The sequence below is a fragment of the Nestor notabilis genome, unplaced genomic scaffold (genome assembly GCF_000696875.1).
Source record: "Nestor notabilis isolate BGI_N333 unplaced genomic scaffold, ASM69687v1 scaffold8657, whole genome shotgun sequence".
Lineage (NCBI taxonomy): Eukaryota > Metazoa > Chordata > Aves > Psittaciformes > Psittacidae > Nestor > Nestor notabilis.
This window is the reverse complement of record NW_009936162.1, coordinates 45,677-73,425: the sequence shown is the minus strand read 5'-3', so window position 1 is coordinate 73,425 and position 27,749 is coordinate 45,677. Positions and strand designations below refer to the sequence as shown.

General features: G+C 40.3%; 1 protein-coding gene across 1 annotated transcript in view; it reads left to right on the top strand.

Moving 5' to 3' along the window:
- The window catches only part of CRHR2 (corticotropin releasing hormone receptor 2), a 66,294-nt gene that overhangs the window by 26,745 nt on the left and 11,800 nt on the right, over positions 1 to 27,749 (top strand). The window contains exons 5-10 of the mRNA XM_010018201.1: positions 1,940 to 2,093; positions 4,407 to 4,467; positions 12,052 to 12,124; positions 22,039 to 22,124; positions 25,190 to 25,325; positions 26,992 to 27,033. Of these exons, the coding sequence (XP_010016503.1) occupies positions 1,940 to 2,093; positions 4,407 to 4,467; positions 12,052 to 12,124; positions 22,039 to 22,124; positions 25,190 to 25,325; positions 26,992 to 27,033 (552 nt within the window). The remainder of the gene's footprint in view (positions 1 to 1,939; positions 2,094 to 4,406; positions 4,468 to 12,051; positions 12,125 to 22,038; positions 22,125 to 25,189; positions 25,326 to 26,991; positions 27,034 to 27,749) is intronic.

Genomic DNA, 27,749 nt, shown 5'->3' with positions numbered 1-27,749 from the left:
AAGAATCCTTGGTGAAATAAATGAAAAGGTATAAATTAATGAGTTCTGCTAATTTGGTTTATTTTTCAGTAATAATAAATTCACAATTCCAAATGGAATTGCTCAAAATCTATTTTATTCTGGTTTCCTATGGAAACGATGCAGAGGGAGATCTCACCACCATTATGTGTATTTTCCTGTATTTGTCCCAGTAACTTCCAAATTGACTGTCCAGTTCCACTCAGTTCTGACATAGGAACCACAGGCTCAGATATAATTCATTTTTACAATTCTTGTGAAAATGGGCAGCTGTGGAGAGGACAAAAACTGTGTGTTGCAAATGAGGGCGAGAAGGGAACAAGAGTCTAGACATTATAACATGAGACTGAGGCTGCAGGGATAGATTTAATTCATGCTCATACCTTCAAAAAATCGACCCTGAGATTTAGAGTCTTTGGAAGCTTAGTCTTACCAGTTTGGGAGTCAATCAGGAATGGAGTCAAAATATTTGTTTGGTGTTAGCCAAAAATAGGGGTGTTTTTTGATTGTGGTTTTACTTTCCTTTGCTCAGAGCTGAAAGAACAAAAAAAAAAAAAAAAAAAAGAAAGAAAAGAAAAATTTAATTTGTTTGAAACAAAATGTTGAAAAACAAATATTACATCTTCTTTGGAGGTTTTTTTGTTTAAATCCTATTTTAAAGATGAAGCCAAACTAGATTTCAAATCTTAATGAAATAATACAGAAATGAAAGCTTTAACACATCCAAAAGATTTCTTCTGTTTATTTCAGCTCCATAAAAAGAAGTGATCACAACTTGTCAATGGGCTATCAATTTGTAACTGTGTTTCTTGTCCAGTAAATTCTTAGTCCACAGAGTTGTTCTGGGTTTGATAGTGCATCTGCTGCTTTGTCGACTGCCTAGAGATCATCAATACTTCATGTATATGAAGTCCAAAATAAAATTAACTGAGGGTCAAAAGTTTCAAATACTTTAGTAGAGTTAATTAAAAGGCTGGAGAATGGTGAGACCAAAATGACATCAATGATACCAGCTAGCATAGGTAATTAATGTCATGCTTCAGGGAATATGCTGAATGCCTGCTTGGTCAGAAATAAATTTCCCCAGACTTCTGTGTGTAGCAGGATGGAAATTACCACCAGCAGTTACTTGTGATTTATTGGTGTGATGTTACCATCTGCCTCTCTACAGCTATTTGTGTATTCCACAGCTGTGCTCTCACTGCACACAGCCATTAGGAGAAAATGCCTTTACTGACACATCGAGCCACGCCAAATATTCCTTCTGAAGTTACAGCAAAATTCAGAGGTGATGTGTGTAGTGATGTGACTCACAGACTGAAGCACTAATGGCAGGAATAGAGGGAATGAAGCAGCTGATAAAAGCAAATCTTTAACTTAAAATATCTTTTTTCTAAATGTCAGTGGTGCTCCTTCCCTTCAGTGGAAATGAAGGAAGACTGTAACATTAACTTCTATCTTATATTTTCTTTGAATTGCTCAACAGGTGGGTTATACTGCCTAAGGTATGCTTAGACTCTTATGTCATCTCTGGATACAACCCTAGGCAATGGCTGCACGTCTCTGAAAGATCATCTGTAGTTAAATGGCCTGCCTCCTCCTGTATTCTTTCTAAAAAGCTGCTTCTTAAACTGCTTGCAGACTTCTGGTGTGGATGTGCCGTAAGGCACGTTAACTTTCCAGACATGCTTAGGTACAGGAGATCCTGCATGTTGTGGTCAAAGCCAAACCTCAGCAAAGTCACAGACATAGCTGTGAGTTCCCAACAGCACCCAACAGATACTGTGATTCCAAATTACAGGTATAAATCTGCACCCTGTGAATTAATTCTAGCATTGATTTTTAAGGGAACAGCAATATATAGAATCTTCTAAATGTTCTCACCATGATTTTAAAATACTCTATTGTGTTTCCTTTCCAGCCCTGGTGTCGATGTATTACCACTGTCTACAATTATTTTGTGGTGACCAACTTTTTCTGGATGTTTGTGGAAGGCTGCTATTTACATACTGCTATAGTGATGACTTACTCCACTGATAAGCTGCGGAAATGGGTCTTTCTCTTCATAGGATGGTGTAAGTGACTTGTGTGTTTAAAATGGTGTTACATGGTACCTGGCATTAAAGTAATAAAGACAAGAGCAGCAAGAGTAAACTTTAAACATCCCACTGTGGTGAAATCTGACATTCAGACCTAATTTTGCCAGAACAACATGAGATCAGATTTAGTTCTTCACTAAGCTAATAAGTATTGATGGATTTATCTTCTTCATTTATGTCCTCAGGCATCTGGTGTTGAGGAAAGAAAGAGAGTTCTGAGGTTCAGCATTTTGTGAATGCAACAGTTCATCCATGTCCCTTTCACTTTGATCAGCAAAGCAGTGATCACAGCACAGCATGAGACAGAAGTACTGTCTGTGCCCTGTGGACCACTCAGTCTCAAGAGACACTTCTAAGTGAGGAGCTGACTAGAAGAGAAGCCTAATTATGTTCCAGTCAAGCTTCACAGCTGTCTTTTGGACTGCTGAGGGATTTGTTCCTAGAAAACAGCCTTTAACAGAGTCACATGTCATCTTTGTACAATCCTTGTGGCTACTCAAAGACAGAAAAATAGCTCATTGCATGCCCTGTTACTTCAGTTCTACTGTGTTGGCCTGGGCCAGAGCAGAGGCAGCTCTTTTTCCCTAGCTTTATCAACATAACCTGCATCATCCTGCTGTCCTGGTGAAAAAGATGTAGGGCTTGCAGTAGATGCAGGCTGAGTATAAGTCATCAGTGCCTTCTCATCATGAATGCAGTAAAACACATACTGGGCTGCACTACAAGTGTGACCAGAAGATTGAGAGAAATTACTTTCTACTGAGGTTTGGTGAGGCTGCCTTTGGAATATTGTGGCCAGGTTTGGGTGTCTTAGGTCAAAAGGGATGTGGAAAAATGAGATCATCCAGTAGAAGACTGTCAGTGTGATCAGGGATCTGGAGGACATGACCTGCGAAGTGAGGCTGAAGGAGCTGAGCTTGTTTAATGAGGCAAAGAGGAAGTTAAGGAGGGATCTGCTAGGTACCAAGAATGATTTGAAAGATAACTACAAGATGATGGAGGCAAATTCTTCTTGGTAATAGCAGCTGTTATGAGAAGGGACAATAGCCACAAATTGCAGGCTGGGAGGTTCCATTTGGATGTTAAGGAAATAGAAAATTTACCAAAAGCTAGTACAACACTGGAACAGATGACTTACGAGCTGTGGAATCTCTGACCCTGGACGTATTGAAAATTCAGCAAGGCTAAGCCCTGGCTGAGGTGGGCTGGTCTTGATAGTTCTCCATTGAGCAGGAGATTGGAGTGAATTCATTCAGAGATCTTTCCAAACAACATGTCCATGTTTTGAACTTGGCCAGGAGAAGTTTTGCAAGACAAGCCCTGGGCGGGCAGCTTTTTCGCTTGAACGCAAAATCTGAGGTCAAACAGAACTAGTGAGTTTGGCAGTTCTTTTCTGTTGAAAGAAGAAACATGGAAAAAAGTCAGAAATATTTTCTTTTCTGAAAACAGAATGCCATTTTTTTTTCAGAAATGCCTCCTCTCAGAGCTGAGCAGAAGTAATTGAATTGGAGTTCTGAAGGCAGAAATAATTTTAAAACAAAGTATGTTGTTCAATCCAGAATCAAATAGGAGGAAAGAGGAGTTGTAGTAGAAAGAAAATGTTTATGAGTGGAATTGATTAAATTTTTTTCCCCAGTATTTTTCAATTCTTTCACCAAACCCAAAACTGCTGTTCACATAGCACTCACAGACCCCCTGGGTTTCTGATTGCTAATGTAGGAATGGTGTGAGCTGAATATACCTTTCCTCTCACCTTTTTGGGTGCTTTTTGGCTCTGCTTTGCCTTCTCATACACAATCCTTTAGCCATCGTTATTCTCAAATCCTGCTTCATAGGGAAGACTCAACTCAAAAAAATGTTGAAAATTTTGCAAATGTACTTCATGCAGAGATCCAAATGAGTTTACAAGCTTCTTGCAGCCTGGGAAATAAATACCTAACCACTCACCTCAAAGTACTGTCTTTAAGGTTTTGCTATATCAACTGCAAGAAAACGAAAGGGATCACAGTTGCCTTAAAGTCAGCCAGAATTATTCTGATATCTGACATAGGTATACATGTGTGCTTGTTAGTATTTTTATTAACTGTTCTTACTGCTACTAGATGTTTTTATTTATAAGAGGTCTTAGCAATTGTGATGTCTCAAGGATGCCAAGATATGATCACTTGCATTTAGAGTCTTCAAGTGCATTAACCAAAACAATCCTCACAGAAATCTGAAACTACGTTGGTACCATACATCCATACATCCATATGCACATGATTAACTCCTGATTTTTTGCTCCCACAGGTATTCCTTGCCCAATCATCATTGCCTGGGCCATTGGCAAGCTATATTATGAAAATGAACAGTAAGTGATGTTAACATTTGTGTTTATGTGCCTCTCTAAATAAATTAAAGAATGCCTACAGGCTGAACTGGTAATTTAGAAATGAGGCTGATTGATAGGAAAGAGGAAAGGTCAAATCACCTCCATTCAAGCCCAGACCCTCTCAAATTTCAAAGCACTGCTTGAGTCAACTCCTGAAAATACCTTTCCCAAATATCCTTATCCAAGCCTTGAAGCTATCATTTCATATCATATGATTTACAGTGAGAGTAATCTCCTTCAATGGGAATTTTTCTTGAATAAGACCTTGATAAAAACTACAGTTGAGTGCTTAAGCATTCAGCCGTCTGGGTGTATAGAATTTAGTTGACTGTCTGCCAAGAATAATCTTATGGCTGGAATTTTCATGTTTCTGTTTCTGGCTTTTCCAATTGGAAGCAGTTAGTGCATGACATTGAAAAATATGGGAGATAAACAGGCATCTGTGTTTTGGGAGTGTTTCCCTTAAATATCGATACTGGTCAGATGTAGTTTTGATGTATAAGCTCAGCTACTTTTCAATAGTTAGTGTTTGGATCAATGTCTGTTGTCTGTTACAGCTCCCTTCTCTAATCTTAAAAAAACCCAACCTTTTCTCTGTGAACCTGTTTTACAAATGACCACACTGTTTGTCTGTCTATAGCACATCTGATTAAATGTAAGCATCTACCTTGTAGGTGTCTGCATCTCCACTAGTCTGCTGTGTCTTATAATCAATGATGGTCAGTCAAAACAGTAAATGCAGTTTGAGGTGAATTTCATCTCATCTGGAAGGAGGTGTCCAAAGTAGGTTTGATGGATTGGACTTACATGCACTATTTCTCATGACTATAAGGGAGATGGATAGGGTGACAGGCTGAGCTTTGGGCATCTGTACTACAGGCATGAGAGGAATTTTATTCTGAACTACTAAATTCCTCTTCTCTGATCCCCACAAACTTTTGAACCCTTGACCATCTCTCTTTTGTAGCTTTAATGGTACTTTGAAGGTGAAAATCTAATTCCCAGGCGTTATTCATATTGGTAATCAGAGAGGCTCCCCTTTACTGAGGGAAAAGTTTTGCATGATTCCATCCCTTGCTACAGTAATCATGCAGGAGAATTCATACCATAGTTTCAAAATGTCCAGGAAAACTTCAGTTGGAACTTGTTCCATGGGTGTCCAAGTCAATCAGGCCTGGGAGATTGACTTGGCCTCACCAGATCACCAGATTTCCCTGATTTCTGAGCTCACAGACCTTCTTGTTTCTGGATGGGTAAAGGATCACAATATTATGGGTCTGCTTCATGGTCAGTTTCCATCTAGTTTTTACCTTGCACAAGCCAGGGCAGCATGGCAGCTGTCTCATTGTGCTGAAGAAAGGCTTCAGAACTCAAGAGCTAGAGCTGTTTAAAGCTGAATTAGCTTAAACAGCACAAACCAAAATAATTAAAACTTGTGTCTTGAAAACTGGAGAGGCAAAACACCACATGCTTTAATAATGGCAATGCACATTAAACATTCCCGTTATGAATGAGTTGAGCACCAGAGTTTGGACACCTGATTTTGGAAGACTGCTCATCAGTCCTAAAAGAAATAATGGAAAGTAGTACCCCTGACAGAAATATGCCACAGCATCTGTGACCACACTGCGCATAAGATGGCCAGATGGAGAAGCTATTACAGCATCTGTACCAGTGCCTTCTTTCACCGTCTTTGTATACCTGCAGAGTGAATGTGAAGGGATCTCACCTTGATGTATCATAGATATGAAGAAAGACATGATATGTTTATATAGGTACATGTGCTGCCTCTCACCAGCAAAGGTGTAGCTGGCCCAGGCCCTGCACAACAAAAGGGGGATACAAAATACAGTCATCAGGGCAAGAAAGACACAATTGTCCTATTTGGTATGCAGAATATCTAGGCTGTTCATGTTGAATTTCTAGGCTGAAGCACTTCTCCTTGAGTGAATTATAAAATGGAGCTTGTGCTTTCAAATCCATGTCATAGACAAACCCATGCACTCTCAATTCATACACGTTGTTTGCCTCATGCTTACTGATAAGGGAGGTGCCACGTTACTCTTGGTAGATTCAGACAATTACACCTGATGTCTTGGGATGTTTTCACCTTTCTGTCTTTAATGCTGACATCTGCTTTGGAGTGAAATCTTCACACACATCCTCACTGCATATCATAGCTGCTCTAAATGTATTGCTCATTGAGAAAGTCTTTTTGGCTTCACTAGTGTCATTCCTTTGATCTAGCATATGCACCTAGACAGACACACAGAGCTCTTTTAAATGAAGAGCTGATAAGGGCATTAAGCTGTTAGGCAAAGGCTATTAAATGAATTCTGCTTTTCACATTTGTAGTAATATCATATGCAGGGGAGATTCAGTAAAGTAAATGAACCGAAGCAAACCAAGAAATTAATAACTTGTTGAGGGCCTGTCAATTGTCATTCAGTCATCTTGAGCATTAGAGCACGTGATAATTGAGAGATCCCCTGCTCACTGCCTCCTAGCCTGAGGAAAGGAACAGATTCTGCTAAACGGTCAAACTGAAGCACATGTAGGAACACAACTCTGGTACATGTGTGTGAGGTGTTCACTTGTGTGTATTTAACTTACCTAAAAGTCTGTTCTCCTCTTCAGTCCATCAGCCATTGGGACAGTTTAGACTATAGTTTGGGGCATTTACAAAACCCTTTCTCTGTGCTGGGATGATGTAGAAATCATGCTTTTAATTTGAATTCTCTAACAGTGTGCAAATATAGACAAATGAGAGAAAACTGAGCCCTGGCTTTAAGAAGTAATAGCTCAGGAAACTGGAGAATCTCTCATGTGAGGAGAGGCTGAGAGGGTTGAGAGTGTTCAGGCTGGAGAGGAGAAGGCTCAAAGGTAGTCTTATCAATTCTATAAATAACTTACAGGAGGGTCTGAAGAGGGTATGAAGAAGCCAAACTCTTCTCAGTGGTGCCCAGTGACAGGACAAAGAGGTGGTGGCACAAACTGAAACACTTGAAATTCCATCTGAACATCAAGAAACGCCTTTTTACGGTGAGGGTGGTAGAACAAGGAAAGAGGTTTCCCAGGGAACTTGTGGGGTCTTTATCCTCGGAACTACTCCAAAGCCAACCCTACACAGCTCTGAGCAACCTGCTTCAGCTGACTCTTGGAGCAAGGGGGTGGACTAGGCAATCTCCAGAGGTCCTGCCACCCTCAGCTGTTCTGTGAAAACATGCTGCTCTCCCCAGGCAGCCTATCTTTATGCTCCATTTATCTTGACCACTGTGGAAATCATGCGTCTAATCATGAGGTTAGACCTAGCAAACTGGACACATACAGAAAACATACACTCTCTTGCAGCTTCCAAGACTGTTTGGATATCCCAGTGGGCAGCCCAAAATTCAGGACAAAATGGGAAACTCCTTCATCTGAGTATGCATTTCAAGTGCAACTTGTTTGGAGGTTGGACTGGGGTTCTAGTTATAGTAGTTGAAAACCTCAAAATAGTACACAGGAATAATGTTTAGAAAATGCTTCAACCAGCTTCTTAATATTTTTCATTTTTGTCCTTACTAGAGACCATGTTCTGCATAGTGAGGCAAATACAGTCAGTACTATGGCAAATATCCCCTCTAGGGTTTTGCAGCTCTTTAGCAAAACCTGACAACTCTGAAAAAACAATACTGTTAAATCTCAATTAAAAACACACACAAATTGTTAAGAATTACTGTAGTAATTTCATTGACGGCCAGTTGGTAAGGGGAAGAACGTTAGTAAGATCTAATTAACAGTAATGATAAAACCAGTGATGGTTTTATATAAAGAAGTATCTGAGAACCATGAAGAATATTAATTAATGCTATTCAGTAGGAGTGTGTTTACCTATATAAATCTAATCAGAACTGTCTTCCTAATTATCCTCTTCAATATTCAAGGAATGTTTGTTTACTCTTTCAGAGGTAAAAAAGAGGGGGGGAAAAAAAAGCATTTATTTTGCATAGGTTGAATTAAAATTCTGATTCAATATGTAATTTTCAGTAAGTTTTGGTTTTAAAGAAATGTGCAGGGCTGATTTCATTGCAGAAATTATGTCTTCTGTTGGATTTAAAGTATGAGTTAAGATGACAGGCAGAAAATTTTGCAGTATCTCAACTAAGGTCCCAGTTTGAACAGTTAAGACTTGTAAATACGGGATACAGCTAATCAAATGCAGACATCTGTAATGTCAGTGGCAAATATCGGTCCTCTGACCCTTACCTGATTTAACAGGTATATTAGAAATGTTAGATTACAATGTAACAGATCTGTTTTATAGCCTAATGACATGAACACAGTCCTAGAAAAGCTGCCTTTTTTTCTCCACCAACTACAAAAGGAATCTGGAGCATCAAGGTCCTCAGTAGATAACTGTCATAGAATCATAGAATCATAGAATAGTTAGGGTTGGAAAGGACCTTAAGATCATCTAGTTCCACCCCCCCTGCCATGAGCAGGGACACCACACACTAAACTACGTCGCCCAAGGCTCTGTCCAGCCTGGCCTCAAGCACTGCCGGGGATGGAGCATTCACAACTTCCTTGGGCAACCCATTCCACTGCCTCACCACCCTCACTGTGAAGAACTTCTTCCTTATATCCAATCTAAACTTCCTCTGTTTAAGTTTAAACCCATTACCCCTTGTCCTACCACTAGAGTCCCTAACGAAGAGTCCCTCCCCAACATCCTTGTAGGCCCCCTTCAGATATTGGAAGGCTGCTATGAGGTCTCCACACAGCCTTCTCTTTTCCAGGCTGAACAGCCCCAACTTTCTCAGCCTGTCTTCATACGGGAGGTGCTCCGGTCCTCGTATCATCCTCGTGGCCTCCTCTGGACTTGCTCCAACAGCTCCACGTCCTTTTTATGTTGAGGACACCAGAACTGGACACAATACTCCAAGTGAGGTCTCACGAGAGCAGAGTAGAGGGGCAGGATCACCTCCTTCGACCTGCTGGTCATGCTTCTTTTGATGCAGCCCAGGATACAGTTGGCTTTCTGGGCTGCAAGCGCACACTGCCTGCTCATGTCGAGTTTCTCATCAACCGCCACCCCCAAGTCCTTCTCCGCAGGGCTGCTTTGAATCTCTTCTCTGTTGTAGAAGTCTACCTTTGGCCACAACCTTGTTGCTTCACATTATGTCTTTGTACACATGGTGCTTCACTCAATGCAACCTTGATCTAATACTGGGTATCAGATAATAAATGTCAGCATTTTGCTCTTCAATATTGTCTTACGGTTAAGCAATATTTAAATTCCAAAGAACAATGAGCATCCTTTGCCCTGGAACATCACTTGTGCTCTCCCAGCTCAGTTCCAAATTCTATGCTGACTTTTTCTAGGCCACTAATTCTGCCACATACCTCAGTCTGCTTCTTATTAGTGCCTCTGATAGATTCCACTGCTAGAACAGCCAGCTTTCCAGAAACTTCTATTCTAATAGCTCTTGGTTCTCTGCATTTCAGGCACTATATAATAGTTCTCCCAAAATGCCCTTCAAAAACCTCTCTCAAATGTACATCCTGCAAATTCTGGAGAGTTGCATTTCCTGCCTTGGCACATCTTGTAATTCATTCATCTTCGTATCTTTCCATCAGCGTTAACAAAAAAACCCAAAAAGTCAGTTTCATTCATTTAAGGCTGCCCTTGGGATTCTTCTTGGATGATAACTTGGCTGGAGGAAGTACTTTATTCCATCTTTCTCTCATCATGAAATTTTGGAAGACTACTTGCAAAATTACCAATTTACACTAATTTGCAGTCAGTGCACGAGGGAATACAGACATGTCTGTACTTATAAAATATTCAAAACTCTCTCATTCATTTGGAATTTAAAAGATGTAGAAATTGAATAAAGAAAAGGCAAACAACTGTGTGATACTGAGTTGTGTTCCTAGATGCATGCTACTTATCTCAACATTTCCATATAGTCAGTTTAGTAAGAGCATTTTGCAATGGGCAAACAGCTTCTTCTTCTGTTTTAGCAAGCAACACATTTTGGAGAAAGGCTTTGGGGGCATTATGTGGTTCAAAAGAATTCCACATGAACCATAGCTTTCCTTATCTCAGTTTATTTGCCTTGAACTCATGTAGTCATGTCTTACAGACTGCAACCTCTTTGAGGCAACAAGTATTATTTCATGCATGCTTGTAAAAGGTCAAATCTGTACCTGTCTCCATGGTCTCCTTGGTGCAGGAATTACCCTTGTTTTCATGTTTCCAATGTCACTATGCTTGTCTTTTTTCACAAGGTGAACACAGGGAAGGCATAATTTTTCCTGTGTAGACTTGTTATGTGGTATCCACAAGAGGCAATAAAACTCTCAGACCCTTGAACTCCAAATTCCACTTCCTATGGGATCTGCAGCTCAATGACCTAAACCTTAAGGCGTTATGATAGCAAAATTGTATCTACTTGGTGGAACCAGGATCCAGGCCATGTGGCTGTGTCTATGATATTCAATTAACTGGGCCCGGAATCATTACTGGGGCTGGAGTCCAAATAACATGGAGTAGTTCCATCCATATTGTTAAACCCTCTTGGCCTCCAAATCAGAGTAGCTGTACACTGGGAATGTCCTCTGGCTCATGCTAGCTCCAGATTTGTTCTTCAGGAATAGTTTTGGAGTTGGCTATTGTTTGGCCTGGGCCAAAACTGCACCAAGGAAAAATGTAATAGTTTAAATGATTGAGTTCAGACCTGAGCCCAGTTTCTGATTAATTTACTGACATAAATATAACTGATTTATTACTCTCAGTTAAGAGAATGAAGTGAACATCAGTATGGGTTGCTGCAAAATCACAGGTTTAGTCTGTAGTATAACACATCTGGGAAAAAACACTTGTCATTAGTGGAAGTGAAAGCCAAAAAAGCACTGTTACTCATGACACATCCAGGCTCCCTGCTAGCTTGAGGACCTTCATTTTACCTGTGGTTTCACTTCACCTGAGTTGATTTCCCTTTGGTGATGTTGCATCTGGCATTTGCTAGCTTCAGATGTTGTCTCTGTACTATATGCTGGGTTTGGTAGTCACCAGCTTGGTTCAAAGCCAAGCCAGTACCTTATTTAGACAGCATTTCCATGCAACTTAAGACATATTTTCTGTAGGTAACAGCCCTTACTTTGTAGAATTTAAGTGTCTCTGGGCACCGCAATAGATAATAGGTATTTTTTTTTCCTTATACAGAATATTTTTGTCATCCCTTTTTCCGACCCAGCAGGACACATCTTCCGCATCTTTCTTATAGCAGGTTCTCACATTTCTTGGAAATATTTACATGGGCAATAGCAAAAAACATAGCAGGAGCAAGAATGGTCTAATGGGAGGGGAAAATCAGGCTCAGGTCTATATCCAGACTAAAGGTGGCTTTGTAGCAGAAAACTCAGTCACTTGCTGATTGTGTATATGACTAAATAACTAGGGAAATAAGGGAATATCTCTCTACAGTGTCCTTGATATTACAATCTAAAAGAAGTGCATTTCGCTTTATAAATTATTTTCTTACTTGTTTGTTTTTGGGTTTTTTTTCATTTCAGATGCTGGTTTGGAAAAGAACCAGGGAAATATATCGACTACATATATCAAGGGCCAGTGATTCTTGTTCTTCTGGTAAGCTTGTATGTGGGTAGAAGGACGCTGCCATCTTCCATTGAGGAGTAACTTGATAGGCATCTGTGATGTTCCGCGTCTGCTTTTATGTAAAATAAGACACAAACAAGGTCAAACATCTTCAGCTGTTCTCTGAAGTCGCCACTTCAGCTAACACTACAAGTCAGAGTGGCAGTGATCTGGTTTTGACTGTTTCCTTGACCTCAAGGCATTCTTTCCCTCCCCATCTGTAATGCTCTTTGCCTTCCTTGGTACAATGTTCTGAGATGTGGGAAGGAAAAATGTTCAAACCGGAAGGTATGTACAATATCTGCTCATCCTCTTGAAGCTCTTGAGAGCTAGGGCAATTCCGTCATGCATACTGATTAGAAAAACGTAGTAATTATGGTAAGGAATTGCATATCCTTGTACAGTTGTCTAGATCTTCTACATCCCCATCATTGCTGTGTATTTGTTTATTAGTTTTCCTGTTGTTAAGTTTCCTTTTCAGTGCCGCCTACAGTTAACATGCTGTTTATCTGTTTACCCGACACTGTCTCCTGTGCCAACAAAGAGTAGGCAGAGGAAGAAGGAAACTATTCATAAACCATTTTGAACCATCAACTAAAGCACAGTGATGCTTTCCCAGAAAATACTGGGTGTGGATGAAAAAGATCAATGCTGTTAGAAAGGACAATGCTAAAAATCCTTATTCTACTCTTCCACTCCTTTGCAGTAAAAGCCACCTAGAAAGAAGGCAAATGTCCTAACAGAGAATTCACAAGGCTCATTGGGGTCCCCTCTTTTAGGGAACTAAGAGAGCAACTAAGACTTGGTATAGCTCTCTTATGCCACCCCAGCACTCAAATGCTCCAGAATAGGCAGCCACTGCCAGCTTTTTCAAGGCCTTGTGCTCTCACCTAGTCAATGCTGTGCCTTTCATGTGATTCAGCATGAAAAAACCTCCTCTGTTGCCTAGGAAGCCAGCTACTAATCTGAAAGTTTCCTGACCTGAAATCATGAGTTAATTTCTGTGTTGATCATTAAAATGCAGTGAACAGGTAATATTGTGAGTAGCTGAAAAGGGAAAAAATGTAGTAGGAGCCTGGTTTTATCTAAAAACTCTTTTTTTATTATTTTCTAAGGAGAGAAATACAATTGGTGTGCACAATAATAGAAATAAATAAATACACAAACAAATAAATAAATAAAGACCCACAAACAGCCTCACAGTAAACTGACTCACTGAGATAGAGACTAACTCACAAACAAATCCTATTTAGACAACACAAGGCAGCAGGCTTGAAATACCTGGAGCATTTAGGTTTCAAATCATTGCCTAGAAGTCTGTGAATCTATCATAACACCTTTAGTCAACGAGATCTGTAAAATCCCTGAATAGCATCTCTGGCAGATACCACAGATAGCTTAGAGTCCTGAAAATAGCTTTGTTCTCCCAAGAACTGCTCTTTACATCTATAGACGCCAAAAAGGCACAGAAAATGGAGGTACAGTTGGAGGCTGCCTCTTTATATGCAGGTCATTATATCTACCTCTAATTTAGAGCAGCCTTGAAACCCCTCTAACCTGACCCAGTAACTTTGCTGCCCTGAACTGACATTATGTATTGAACCTTTCTACATTGGCCTGCACTTGACTTCTAATTAAAACACTAATGAGATGACAACAGTAATTGCATTGTGGGGTGGAAAGCAGCTGATACAATTTTTAGAAGTAACATAAGGGCAAGCCCTTCCTTCCCTCACCTTATGGTTACTCCCATCAGAAAGCACTTCTGGGAGACAAGAGCTTTCTGGAAATATAATCTAAAAGGCAAATCTGAAAATTCCTCTTACAATACACTCCTGATTGCTACAGTGTGCTCCCCTCCCCTCCCCTTTTTTTTTCCTGAACTGGCAGTTGAGTCTTGTGTTTATAATTAAAATATATAACTCCACAGTGTGTTAAAGCAACTTGACAAGGTCATTTTTTTATCCTTACGTGAATAAAATCAAATCGTATGTAATAACTCAAGCATCACTTAGTATTATAGGAGTTACTGACCCTTTCAAGGGTGCCATTAGAAATGCTGGATTAAGAGCACTGAAGTTTGATGGTCTGACATGTAGTCCAGGCAACACAGTCAAACATCGACCCCCCAGTATGTCAGTATGCCTCTGCCTTACACAGATGGGGACAAAATGCTGCTTTCCTCTTCCCTCCAGTGAACAATGGTCACCAGAAGTGGAACACACAAAGATTTCACGAATCATTCATGTCTGTGACCTCTTTCAGTCAAAGCTAATGAGGTGGATTTGAACAGATGAAGAATCAGAATGTTTAATTGAAGTTCATGTTTTATGAAAGACAAAACATAACAGTTCTGTGAGAGAACTATCCCTGTGTACTGGGGGTTCACACTAAAAACTCCATCAAATTGCAGTCCCTATCCACATGTGACCACTCAGCCCATGGCAGTTAAAATAGGTTTCACCCACTTTACTTAACTAAGAGCCAAGTTCCCAGTGTACAGCTCAGCTGAGTTTTGGTTACTTGCTGGACAAAGGTAGCATCATTATGTGTTCGAGAGCATCATTGTACCAGCTAGTGGCAACATGATTAGAGTCTTCTTGTTGGTAAAATTCTTAGTTCCAGAGAGATAAAATCTGCTTCTAAAGATGCTGAGTCTCTTTAAAAGATATGAGGATTTTGTCTGTCAAAAATTATTTCCACTCGTTTTGATTTCTCATTTTATTGCCTCTATGCATTGAACTGCTGCAGCACAAGACAGCATAACACCAGGAGTTCTAAGGTCATGCAGGAGTCCTAAGCCTCACTGGGAAAAAAGATTGGCCCAAAATAAGCCCTTTGATCATGGTAGTAGTCCTCAAGTCCATCTTTAAATCATATTATTCTCTGTTATATCTCAGGGAACAAAAACTTTGAACAATGCAGTAGAGAGATTTCTTTGATTGCTTTCCTGCTTGTCTTTAGAACAAACCTGAATGTTGACTTGGGCTGAAAATAAGAAACAATTTCTGAGACAATTTCAGAGGCAAAGGAAGCTGAGTATAAATGCCGATATGCTGATCCTGAGCATTGAGTAAAAAACTTGTACATTGACAAGGAATGTGAGGGAGAAAATGTAGGTAATCATCCTTCTTTGCTTCATTGCCGAATGGATTTTGGCTTGAACATATTCCAGGAGAGATCTAACCATTCAGTACATTGGATGTTTTGCAATTCAATAGCACGATAAAAATACACTCTGCTAGGTATCTGCTCTTGAAACTATTGGTTTTTTTTAATTCTGGTGTCTTTCCTCAGAGTGGCATAACCAAGTTTTAATCATACATACCTCTCTGAAGGTAAAGAAGGGGCAGAAGGTTGGAAATACATGCCAGAGAACTGAATTTCAGCCTGATTTTATTAAGAAAAAATACATTTCTTATGTGCAGTTTTAAATATAATCTCTGTTAAAGCACTGGTGAAGCATTAAAACACAGCAAAATCAGAAGACAAACCTCAGAGGCACCAATAGGCACCAGAGGCAGCTGCTTTTTTTCTCAGTAACTACTGTTGTGAATTGGACTGCTCTGCAAGATTTCACAGAGCTAAAACTGAATTAAAATTTCAGTTTTTCAAACAGGCAGATCAAATATTTTGGTGGTTTTCAAACCTTTCTTCCAGTTTTAGTAGATTTTCTTTCCCTTTTGTGTGAGAACTGAATAGTTTTCTAACCTCTTTTTGGGTCTCATTGAAAATCACCACAACCAATTAACTGCTGGAGTAAGTGGGTATATAAGTTGATAGGAAGACCTGGAGATCACTTCTATCTCTTGCCTTCATCAGCTGTTTACTTTTGAACAAGGTAGATTGCTGTTCTAGGTCTCAGTTTCCCCAGCTACAAAGCAAGCTTAATGATACTTATTTTCCTTTGTAAAATGCTTTGAGATCCTTGGATGACAAGTGCTGTAGAAGAGTTAAGTGTCCTTAAGATATGGGTTTAGCCTTGTTTCAATGTGGAATTTTTCTCAGGAGACAGCTGACATGTACCAAAGTGGTCTTTATGATGTGCTAATCATACCATTTTTGCAGTGGCAAGATCAAAACTTGCCCCACTACTCAAGGTGTGACCACACAAATCAATTTTTATAGCAGCATCCTGTTCTCTGTTTTATTTTCTTTTTCTTTCTCAGCAATTCCAAATTTTTTTGTTTCCTTTCTTGAATCATCTTAGTTCTTGACAACTTGAACCTGCTCTGCCTGGGGAACTGCCAGGTGGACTATTCACAGCAGCATGCCCATGTTTTAGGGTCTCATGTCATCTTGGTAATTTTCAGTGCGCTGGTTGAGTGGTGGATGAGTTGGTTGTTGAGGGGCCATTCCTCTCTCAAAGCAAGAACTTTCTGTGTGCCATTGTCATTTTTCCAAGGGTGTGTTTACTGGTGTTGCAATGTTCAACATGTTCCTGGCTTCAGCTGAAATAATTGGAGAGAGGCCCTGTTCAGTCACATGTGACTAGAGATCCCATGGTAGTTAATCTGACTGGGGAGTTACCTGCAGTGTGTTTCTTTAACAAAGCTTTTTGAATACTGGATGTTTCAGGAGAGACAGAAGGTCCAGCACAGTAGTAAGAGGGGGGTTATAAGACTGGAAAAGAGGCTGAGGACATGATGGAGGGTTCTAGTGAGGAAATGGTGTGATCCCATCTAGGACTGGAGTTGTGTTTGGACTTGAGTTTAGGTGACAGTGTGGGCAAAGAAGGGCCTGTGTGCTGGTGTGTAACACAGACAATAGGTAAGGAAGGTGTTCACTTACCACTCTCTCCCTTCCCCACCAAAACACGACACCATCCCATGCAATCTTCAGGATGTGAATAGACCTGCTCTGCTTGCCGGAAGCCTTAGTCTTTCTCTGCTGTGCTGGGGAGTCCCTTCCACAGTCTCCCTGATCATGACCATCCACCACACTATGTCTCACTCTTCTTAATCACATCTCATTATTCCTGATCAGATCATATTTTCCAGCACTTCGCTCTATGCCAAAATGAGTCACTGTGGTGCCTGTAACCTGTGAAAGGAAAAATTTTGTGATACAAGGCCCTGTTTGAGTGTACGTCAGGACAGTATGATAGAAAAATAAAACAATGCATTAATAAACTGGCAGACTATTCATTTGAGGTCAGGGTGACAGTATATAATGCTCCAGCTAAAATGACTGCTCTGATGCCAATTTGGATTACTTAATCTTGGGGTAGATTTTATCACATTGCATAAAAATGCGAAGTCTAAATAGAATAATATTTACATTTCCTGGGAGTAAAGAGGAGCAAACATTCTAGGAAGCACAGAAGTACAAGCTTTCTGTTGAAGCATAAAGTAGAAAACCCAGCAGAAATGTGCAAAATAAATGCTAATTGCCCATTAAACTCTCAAAAGCAGAGAAGAGCTTAATTACTCCCCATTTAAATTCCTGAGCTTAAGGAAAACCATAAAGACTTCACAGTCAGCGTTCCCCCTTTTACACATCTTGGAATACTTTAGCTATTTCATCTCTCTAAGGGAGATAAATTTCCTCTCAAGTGGAGTTTGGATTTTATGACAGAAAATTTTTATGACCTAAAACTTTCACTGAAAAGTTTCTTTTGGTTCAAAAGAGCTTCTGGGTTTGTATGTTCAGATTATAATTGATCAGTGCCAAAACAGATGGTTCAAATGCTTTTTGGAGCACTGGTTTATAGCTCCATTCTGGGGCTCTGAATTTTAATCTCAATTTAGAAATGGAAACACTAAACTTCCAAAGCCCTGGCAAGATAGGAAAACCGCTTCTTTCTCATCTGTAGTTGGAGAGAGTTTTGTTCCAGCAGTAAGGATATTCTTAGCACACCATAAATAAAAGTAAGAGAATAAGAAATAAGCTAGTTTATTCTGCTTCAAGACCTCACCTTTAGATTCATTTTATCTCTCAATAAATATAAAGGGAGAAATCGTTAGTTCTATTGTGCATTATGAAGCAGAAAATGGGTAGAAACAAAAATGAATAAAAACATCAAATGAGATTAAAGATAAATAAAAAGGATGCACTGCCTGCCATCATTACTTCTCTTAAATGTCCATTCATCAGCCTCCATTTCTGGAACTGATGTGTGGGTTTTGTTAGAGCTGTATAGTTCTGAGAGATATTAATTTGTTGACACGGAGCTCCAATAGTAACAAGAAAGTCCTTGACAAATAATTGTCTACTTTGCTAGATGCAGCACAGTATCTCTTTCCTAGGAACACTCACTTTGCAGTAGTAATATCTTTCTTACTTTGAAACACTACTATACATATATACATCAGCAATGAACACCAGAGGCTTCATCTTCTTTGCTTGTAAATCAGAATCAATCTGATAGTCACTAGAACTATGTTTCATATAATATCACAGATCCTCAGTAGATATAGCCACACTCATTCAGTTGAAGCTCAGATGGGATACCCCTGGACAAGTTGAAGATCACTGGATGATTTCTCTGGACAGCTGGTTCAAGTCCAAGCACTGTTTGTCCAAAACTACTCATTTAAAATATGTCACGTGAACCACTGTTGAAAGGTACCTGTTTCTTTCCTCTGAATGTGAGTAGAACCTGGGATAACCAGTTGTCTAGAAGTAATCTAAAATGAAATCATGCCAATCCAGCTCAACTATTTGTACTTTTACTGTGTGATGGAATCACTTTATAGCCAAGGCCAAGTCACTTCACTCCTAGGTAGCTAATGTAGCAAGATACACCATGGCACCAAAAATGGCTCTCAGTGACTATGCTTAGACAACTAAACACAACCTTATAACACAGCCCTTTAATGTATGCCCTCCCAACAGGTCCATCTATACAAATCAGATAAAGAGGCACTTCAAAGTGGGGAGAGCCATCTCTTGCTGAAGTAAGCATCTCTATAGAAAGGAGGAACTATATAGTAAAACTACCTCTTCATAGGTTATTAAAAGAGGTGGTGTTAACTAGCTCAGGGGTAGATACCTACCTTAGGGCTGTCTGCAAGGCTACTGAGTTATTGTGGACATGAGACCTAAAGCATCCTCTCTGGCATTTGAAGGATTGCACAGCAAAGGAGAACTTTGGGAGAAAGATCGAAGGAAAACAGTATAATAGGAAGATGTTTGCAAGACCATCCACCTTGTTGACAAGTACATGATCACAAACATTAATGGAAGAGGCAGGGTGACAGATACTCTGAAATGAAGACTTGGAATTGCTCCGTACATCCTCAGGTGGATTTTAGCGTCTGTCTTTGGGCCCACAGGCTTGAACACTGCCGAAGTGACTAAGGATATTCAATGCATGAACTAGGAAGAGGGCTCACGGTGAGTGGCCTCTCTCCTAGGAAATATTATAGAAATAACATCCCTAGCAGGCTTTCCAGGGACACTGGACAGCTTGTTAAAAGTAAGCACCAGTGTGTCTGCCTTACTGTTGCTGCTGTAGACAGTTGTGGTCTCTCACCAGCACTGTGTCACGTGGATCACAGGCCTTCGCTACATGAGAGTTCCTCAAATGCTGCTGTGGTCTGTGTGTGGGTAGCTGAATTCTCTCTCTGAATGTGGCCTCCATTAGGATGCTCAACTTTTGGTGGTACCCAGCACAAGCAAGCTTCATCTGAGAGTCAGTATTACTGCTGCCAACCAGATGAGCTAGCCAGCTGTCACAGGGATCAGCACAAACATGCATGAAAATTTAGGTGAGAAGTATTAATACATCCTTTCTGTAGATCATCAGTGTTCTCTTTCTGCAACCCTCGAATAAGGGGATCTTAGGGAAAAGAGTGGGAGAATGAAAAATTGATTTATACAGAATAAGGAGCTATTTCTAGTGAAGTAACTCCCAAACTTTTCAGCTAGCAATTCTTCTGGACTGATGAATCACACTTCTGCAATTTAATTACAGAGAAGATCAATATTCTTAATTTTTCTGATGCAGGCTGTGGCAATTTGAATTTCCAGTTCCCCGTTGTCACATCAAAGTAGGACTCATGAAACTTGAAATGCTTTCTCCTGTCCAATTCATCATGTTAACCCCATGTGATTAGTCCTACTTATATTTGGAACTTGCCCTTCCCTATGAGTGTATACTTCCATCTGGCACCTTCCATTACAATTGCAAAAGTGGCAAGTTCTGGATAGGTGCCCTTTTTGCATCCTCAATAGAAGTAGCTCAAACCTAGCTCTGAGCTGACAAGGGACCTCAAGATTTAGTAGCAGAATTTCAGAAGTAGAAGTTTTCTTTCTGTGGGATGGACACCCCCATATACCTCCGCGTCAGTGGAGATTGCCTGAACATTTTCTGAATTGAGGAATGGGGTAGTCACCAATGTGAGGAGTTAAAGTTTCAAGTCAAACCAGTGGTATGAAGCTGGTTTAGTCTCTGATAAATAGAGAAGCATTTAACTTCATGCTCTTAAATATGACAAAGACAATTCCATCAAAAAAAAAATACAAACTGCACTGTTTTATTTATTTCTTGTACTGCCTAAGGCCCTGCTCTGCTAACAAAATAATTTCAAAAATGTCACATGTTAGCTGCTAGAGAAGCATTTTGGTATCTCACATAGTAAGTGTTTAATGTTCATGATTACCAATGCTGCCAGTCTCCCAGTGTCTATTCAGGTACTTATTGTACCATTTCTTATAAATAATGTTAAAGCAACTGCAGGGGACGATCTGATGGATGCCAAGATACTGCGATCATTGAAATATACCACACTGCATGAAAAAATGGGAGCCTATTTTGAGAACACCTTTAAATTGGCAGCTCTGATACAGTGTTCATAAAGAGTCAGAGGTCAATCACAGAATCATTCCATTCATAGATTGCAAAATGCCAGGAACCCTGGGACTCTGGAAATGTGTGCGAGATAAACATCTTCTCAAAAGCATAGGTTGTGACCTCGGCAGTCCTGAGATAACAGTTCTGCAGTTCTAACAGTGTATGATGCCGTCAAGAATTTTGAGATAGATCAGTATGTTGTAAGCTACCCTACTTCATGTGTTGAAAGCAACCCAAAACTTGCTCCTCAGTGCCAAATCTTTCTGCTGATCACAGTCTATAATCCAGAATCTTCTTTTCAGGGTTGTTTTTTTCTTTCGTGTTTACACTGAGAGGAAATTTATGTAACAACATTGCTAGCAATGCTACAACAACAGTAATTAGAGCAAAACTCAGTTCTTGGTGGTGACATGGTAACAGAAATAATAATTACCTAGCTCAGCAGATTAAAAAGGGTAGTGGTAAATACAGTCATCTCACCTTTAAAGACCGTGCAAAAAAAATATGCATTTTTCTGGTATGGTTCATCTGTTCTGTTTTAAATGTCTCTTGCTAGTGCAAGGTATAGCCTTCACTGAATAGAAAGGGAGTCTGGTGTGCCTAGCTCACATTCAGATTTCTGCAGTGCAGCCTTGTACTATAGGCCTGGGGAGCCCCACCTAACCATTACAGCCTGAGCTGGAATGGAAAAATGGTTTCAAATGCCTGCCATAACAACACAGCAAGTGCTATCAAATGCTCTGTGCAGGGAGCCTTGGATGAGCTCAATCAGAAACAGAGGCAAGAAGCCAAAAAAATCCCACCTGTACTTCTTTGTGGCACCCGGGAAAGTAGTAATAGAGAATAAAAATAAGTTCCTTGCTGGGACCATGAGTTTTGTACTCCATTTTCATTGCTGTTTTGAAAACATTAATGGCTTTTGGATATTTTCTGCATAGTCTGATATTGCCAGTAAACTCCTGAGTCTGTTGCAATCAATGGTAAAACCAAAAGGCTGTTTTCAATCAGATAGGAACAGCAAAATATGCCTTTGAAGGCATATTATATTCTTTACGCCATTATTTGATTCACCGGTCTTATTTTTTCTTCTCTCTTCCTTCTTTTCCAGATAAACTTTGTATTTCTGTTTAACATAGTTAGGATTTTAATGACAAAGCTGAGAGCTTCAACCACTTCAGAGACAATACAGTACAGGTAAGTCAGCTAGTGCTTCTTGCTGTTTCTGGTGTTAAGAACTGCCTTGCCTGTCTTGCCCTTGGCCCATCTTTGTCTTTCGAGATGCCACTGTTCATCTCGGAGGGTTGCCCTTTGAATTCATACAGTTAAGTACACAGTATTTGTTTTTTCAGGCAACCTATAAAAGTATACCTGCATTTTGTCCATCCACTCCATTTCAATGTCCAAGCAAAGCAAACACCCTAGGCTTACAGGCACAGCCGTGTGCCCTGCTGCAGTCAGCAGCCTCTTCACCTCCTTCAGGCTTGCACATGCCAACGCACACATGAAATTTTGCACTTCCAATGAAATCAGAAGGATTTGATTTCAAGTGAGGATAGGAACTTTATCAGTTTCTGTATGTACACAAGCATATGTATTATATAAATATATCACAACTCCTTTCACTGATGACTAGACCATTCATGCAGCTAAATCAGTGATAAACTGTGGTCTCTAGTAGGTTGCTTCTCTGTCCCAGTCTCTAGTTTTGTAGATGCAGAACAATACAATATGAAGACTGCTGAATAAATTATGTGCATATGCATATTAAGATCTTTGTTCATACCAAAATCCCAGCAGAGTCAGAAGTAAAAGAACATCAGAGCCTGGGCCGAAATACTCATATCTGTAATCAATAGCAGTACCATTACTTATGATTACTGTGTGCATACAGGTTATTTATAGTAGGGTTTAATGTTTTTTTAAAGTGAAGGGTATAGGAATGAAGGGTGACTGTGCCCCTTCTAAGCTGATGCCAGCATTAGTGTAACCACTCAGTGGGTTGCATCACAGAACTGATCCACAGCAAATCATTACCTTCCTATGGGGTGGCTTCTCAGGCAGATCAGTTCCCCAAGCTGGCTGGCTGTGCAACCTGACAAGCACTGCTATAGCAGAAAGGAGGAGACAAGAATGTTCAGCGCAGGGCAGCAGAAGGAAGGTGGCCTGGCCCCTTCCAGCAGCAGTGTGGGCTTAGGTCAGTCTAAATAGTCTGTTAGCATTTGCAGTATCTTGCAAGGTTTGGAGCATATATGGACAGACAGGTCCTTACACTGGGAAATAGCACAGTAAGAATGGTCTCAATCCTTTAAACCACTTCTAGATAAAATTTCAGTGTATCAAGCTGATGCTTGAATCCTGATGGCCTCAATTTAGCCTGCCCTTGACTTTGGAGGCAATTCTGCTGCAATAATGGAGTTTTGTTGCTTTGCCTGATTCCATCTTTTTACTCCTGTCTGGGGTTTGAAGACAAATGTGAAGTTAATGCAGAAGTCTGATTTTCTTGTTCAGACATTTCTCTGCACATTTCCTGAGAAATGAAAGGCAAAAATACCCCTTTTTCATGCTCAAACCTCATTCCATTACACTAAAACTAGCATGGAAAAGCCCTCCTAGTTTGCAGGGAGCATTAGAAATATTAGATTCTGAGGCAATCTGAAGTAACTGCCTTCATCCTTGAATAGATGATGGTGATCTTATCCTTGCTACAGTCTCTGTAAGGGAGACTTCTTTTTCACAGCCTAAATAGAAAGCCTTAGAATTCCAGGAAAGCCTGAGGCAAGCCTTGCTGCTCTAAAGCTAAGTAGTACAAACACTTGTTAAGCAGATATTAAATGAGTGGCAGCTATTTTGTTAAGACTGTCACTCTATCATGACACTGGTGATGTTTCTGTGCTCCCCTGCTTGCCTACCTGCCTGTCTTTATCTACCTGTTACAGCATTATACAGAGATTTATACAGACTTAGCAAAATTTCAGTCTTTTATGTGTGTACAGTACGTAGCACAATGAGGTGCTGTTCTGCAACTGACATCCCAAGACACTATTATAGCACCAGTAATAAGGATTAGCCCCTTAATAATCACTGTGCTTCACTGTGTACCACTGGCTTGTTTATTATTTATAAGACAGTGCTAAGCAATGGAGTTGGGTGTGCAGGTGTTGCAGAGGGAGAGAAAACATTTACACTCCAGACAGAACCAAAAGATGGGCATAGAACAGGTCTCATGAGCACTGCATTCCTGCCTTGGTCAGCAGCTAAGTTGTGCGTTTATCACATCACCCTGAGGTATAAGAAATCACTCACCAAACCTGCGGAGAATCTCAGGGCTTCAGCAAAATGAAAGCCTCATTGATGGAAAAGAAACTGTCTAGATGAAGAAGAGAGAGAAAGGGAGGGATATAAAAAAGGTTACCATTTGTCCCTTGGAGTTCACAATGTGGGGACAAGCAGTAGGATTTAAAGGCAAAAATTTTCCCAGAACATGATTGTCCAAGTGGTCAGGCACTGGTCAGGTAGTGTTAACTAGCAAACTCACCTGTAGCTTCACAACCCAAGGTGGAGGCTGTCAATCTTTCCATGATCCTCTCCTAAACTCTGTCCAGCCTTTCAGACATGGTATCCGATAGGCTCCCTCTTAAATATCCTCTCCTGAGCCCTAAGAAACTGGTGTTCTTCATTGCTTGAGGACCCTGGGAGCCTTCACCTTGGGTTAAACAATAATCTGGTGACAAACCTTGGGACTGTTCCTGTTCAGGCAGACTGAGAAGTGTCTAAAACTTGGGTGTCCTCCTGGGAAAAAAAACAGTATTTAGCCATTGTGCAAATATAGGCTTCCACTGCTATACGCAGCAAATGCTCTAGCAGCATGCCTTGTGAGATGGAGGTACCCACAGGGAGAACTTGTGTTTTCTAGCTATGCACTAGTGATAGACAATGGACAAAAGTTGACATTAATTTCTCTCTTAAAATGTTTCTTTCCTTCAGTGACTAGGGATTTCAGACAGCCCTGACGTCTTAAGCCATCCTTTTGTTTTCTTCTCACCCTGTTTGACGTGTGCAGGTGCTGAACTGTCTTAAGGAGACACCTCAGTTCCCTCTCTAGCAGGTGTAGGTACTTCACTTCCCTCTGAATTGCTCTGAAACTCATCCCCTCTCTCTGCTAAGGAGAGATTTGTTTGGATTGGGTCAATCTGCAGTGGTTCAGATAGCACAGTTGTTCTTTCTTGTGTTCACTTGTGTTTTCTGTTTCCTGCTCGCAGGAAGGCAGTCAAGGCAACGTTAGTTCTTCTGCCTCTGCTGGGCATCACCTACATGCTTTTCTTTGTCAACCCTGGCGAAGATGACATTTCCCAGATTGTTTTCATCTATTTCAATTCCTTCCTGCAATCTTTTCAGGTAAGAGAGTATGTTTACAGCTGGTATCAGTTACGGCTGAAAGGATCCTCAGTGCATTTCAGCCATGAATTTATGGCAATTAAGTCCATAATAGAAATATTAGTTGAAAATAGGTCAGCCTTGTTCATGCTTACATAATAGATATATAAGCATGTCATGTGGAGTGGGCATCTCTCAGATGTGTACTGGAGGGATTCATCTCCCTTAACATCAACACTATGTTCAGTCTGTAGCTACAGATGCTCACCTGGGCTCCATCTAAAGCCAACGGAGAGAGAGATTATGTTGCATCTATCCTAAAATGCCCCTGAAATCAGCCTCCCAAGGAACCTCTTTCTTCACAAAGCACACAGTGAGCTGAGACTTAGAGTAGGTGTTGCTAAAGCAAAGGGAAACAATCCCTACCAGTTGGGCTCACTTGATTAAGACGTCAGCTATATTGCTTAGCTTCTCACTCCAGCTCTGTTGCAGTGGTGCATGCACTCAGCCCTCAGACTGTACCAACTAAGAACTCATACCTGTCTCCTCCCTCCCCTTAACTTAGTAACTCTTCCAGGATAAAAGGCAGTGGAATGTGAGTAATTGTACCAGATTTCTGGATTTGTAGGTGTGTCCTAGAGCTCCACCTCCGCTTAAAGACCTTACTGAACTAAGGTGGAACTATGCTTGACATTAATGTTTTGTCTCTGATATGGGCAGGAACAAGCACTCTGATACCCAGGATACCAATGCAAATATACAGCACGCACACTGTCAAGCCAAATCTAGGGTTATGTATTACAGAAGTTTTGAGGTTTGGGTTACTGTTTTTACTGATTGCACGTTTAGCTTTGAAAGAGAGTTTTCCACCAGAAATCACAACTGAATATCCAAAATGAAAAATGTCCCTTTTAATCTATGAACAAAGAAACTTTAGCTTTTATTAATGAACCTATCCACATTTTTAATTCCCTAAAATTAATTGTACTGTTTATCTGCTGATGCTCAATGTCTTAAAAAATGCTGCACTGGTTATTTTGTTGTTAGTGTTACAAAGAAATATGTAAAAAGAAAACACAGGAAATCTCTCCTTTATGATGACAATAATTACAGTCCGTTTCAGAAAGCAAAATGGGTAGGATTCTACTCACAGGTTTAAAGATGAAAGTGTCATCATGTTGTCATCTGAGCTTCCATTATAGTCATTGCAATGTTTGCAGTCATTACAGGGGTCTAGTCACTGCTGTCAATAGATTCCACAGAGCAGTTCAGCTCAGATGAATGTAAGCAACTTGATGATACACTTGCCCATACAAGACCATCATGGGTCATTTGGTACCTCCCTGTGTCTGAGACATCCATATAGATCTGACAGGCATACTGTAGCACCTGTGAGAGGTTTGTGCTATTCTAGGGGGGTCAACTGGAAGCTGTAGCTATGCTTTAGCACAGCTGAAGTGGCAATGCCTCTATTAGTAGAAGAGCTGCCTAGATTCTAGCTCTGATGTCTCACCTGTGAGCTGCAAGACAGTATTTTCTCATTAAGTTGTACAGTACCGATTTCATCTGTCTAAAGGTGGATGATCTCAGTAAGATTATGTTTTTGCTCAGGATGATCCCAGCTCAGTCCCTGATTCTGCGTGTTAAAATTCATACTTAATAACTGACTGTTTTCTATCCTTTACAGGGTTTCTTTGTGTCAGTATTTTACTGCTTTTTGAATGGCGAGGTAAGTAGCGCCCCCTTTTGTCATTGTAATTAATTCTTGGGAGGTGGAACTTACTTGAATGCCTGATTAATATAGAGACATGAGATGTTTTTTACATGAGGTCATAGTCCCTTCAGTCTGTTGCTCTTGCAGAAGTTTCTGTTAATGTGCACCTGAATTTCCCAATTCTCTTTGTAGGTGTCCTTATTCACAAAAGTTTATCAAAATCAGGTTATTACTTGGGAGATCAGGGCAGAGGAAAAGGAGTTTTCTCAGATTTTTGTTCTTCATTTTAAGGCTTTTTTGAAGTTTCTCATTAATTATAAATATGATTTCTGGGCATACCTAAGCATTTCTTCTGATCTGGGCTCTTGTTAAAGATATGCTGTAGGTGACCCATTTTTATTTCATTATGGCCATGCTGAGCTGAGTGAGTCTTTCTGTGAGCATATCTACCTCTGAGTGATCAGTGTCTATTGCATTCAGAAAAGAGGGTTGGGGACAGGGTCACTGGTGTTCCTCAAAATTAATTTTAAGTGCTGCTACTCAAACAAGAAAGGTGTCACTAATATCCCTCAGTGTTTGACTTACACCCCAAAGTGTGAGAGATTTATATCTTGTCCCTACTTACACTGCTAGTGTCTCATTTACCTGCATTTAACTGTGTCATCTTTGTCCCGTCAAAATTTGTGTCTCTGCAGAAATTAATTCTATGTCTTAATTATTCCTGTGCCGTT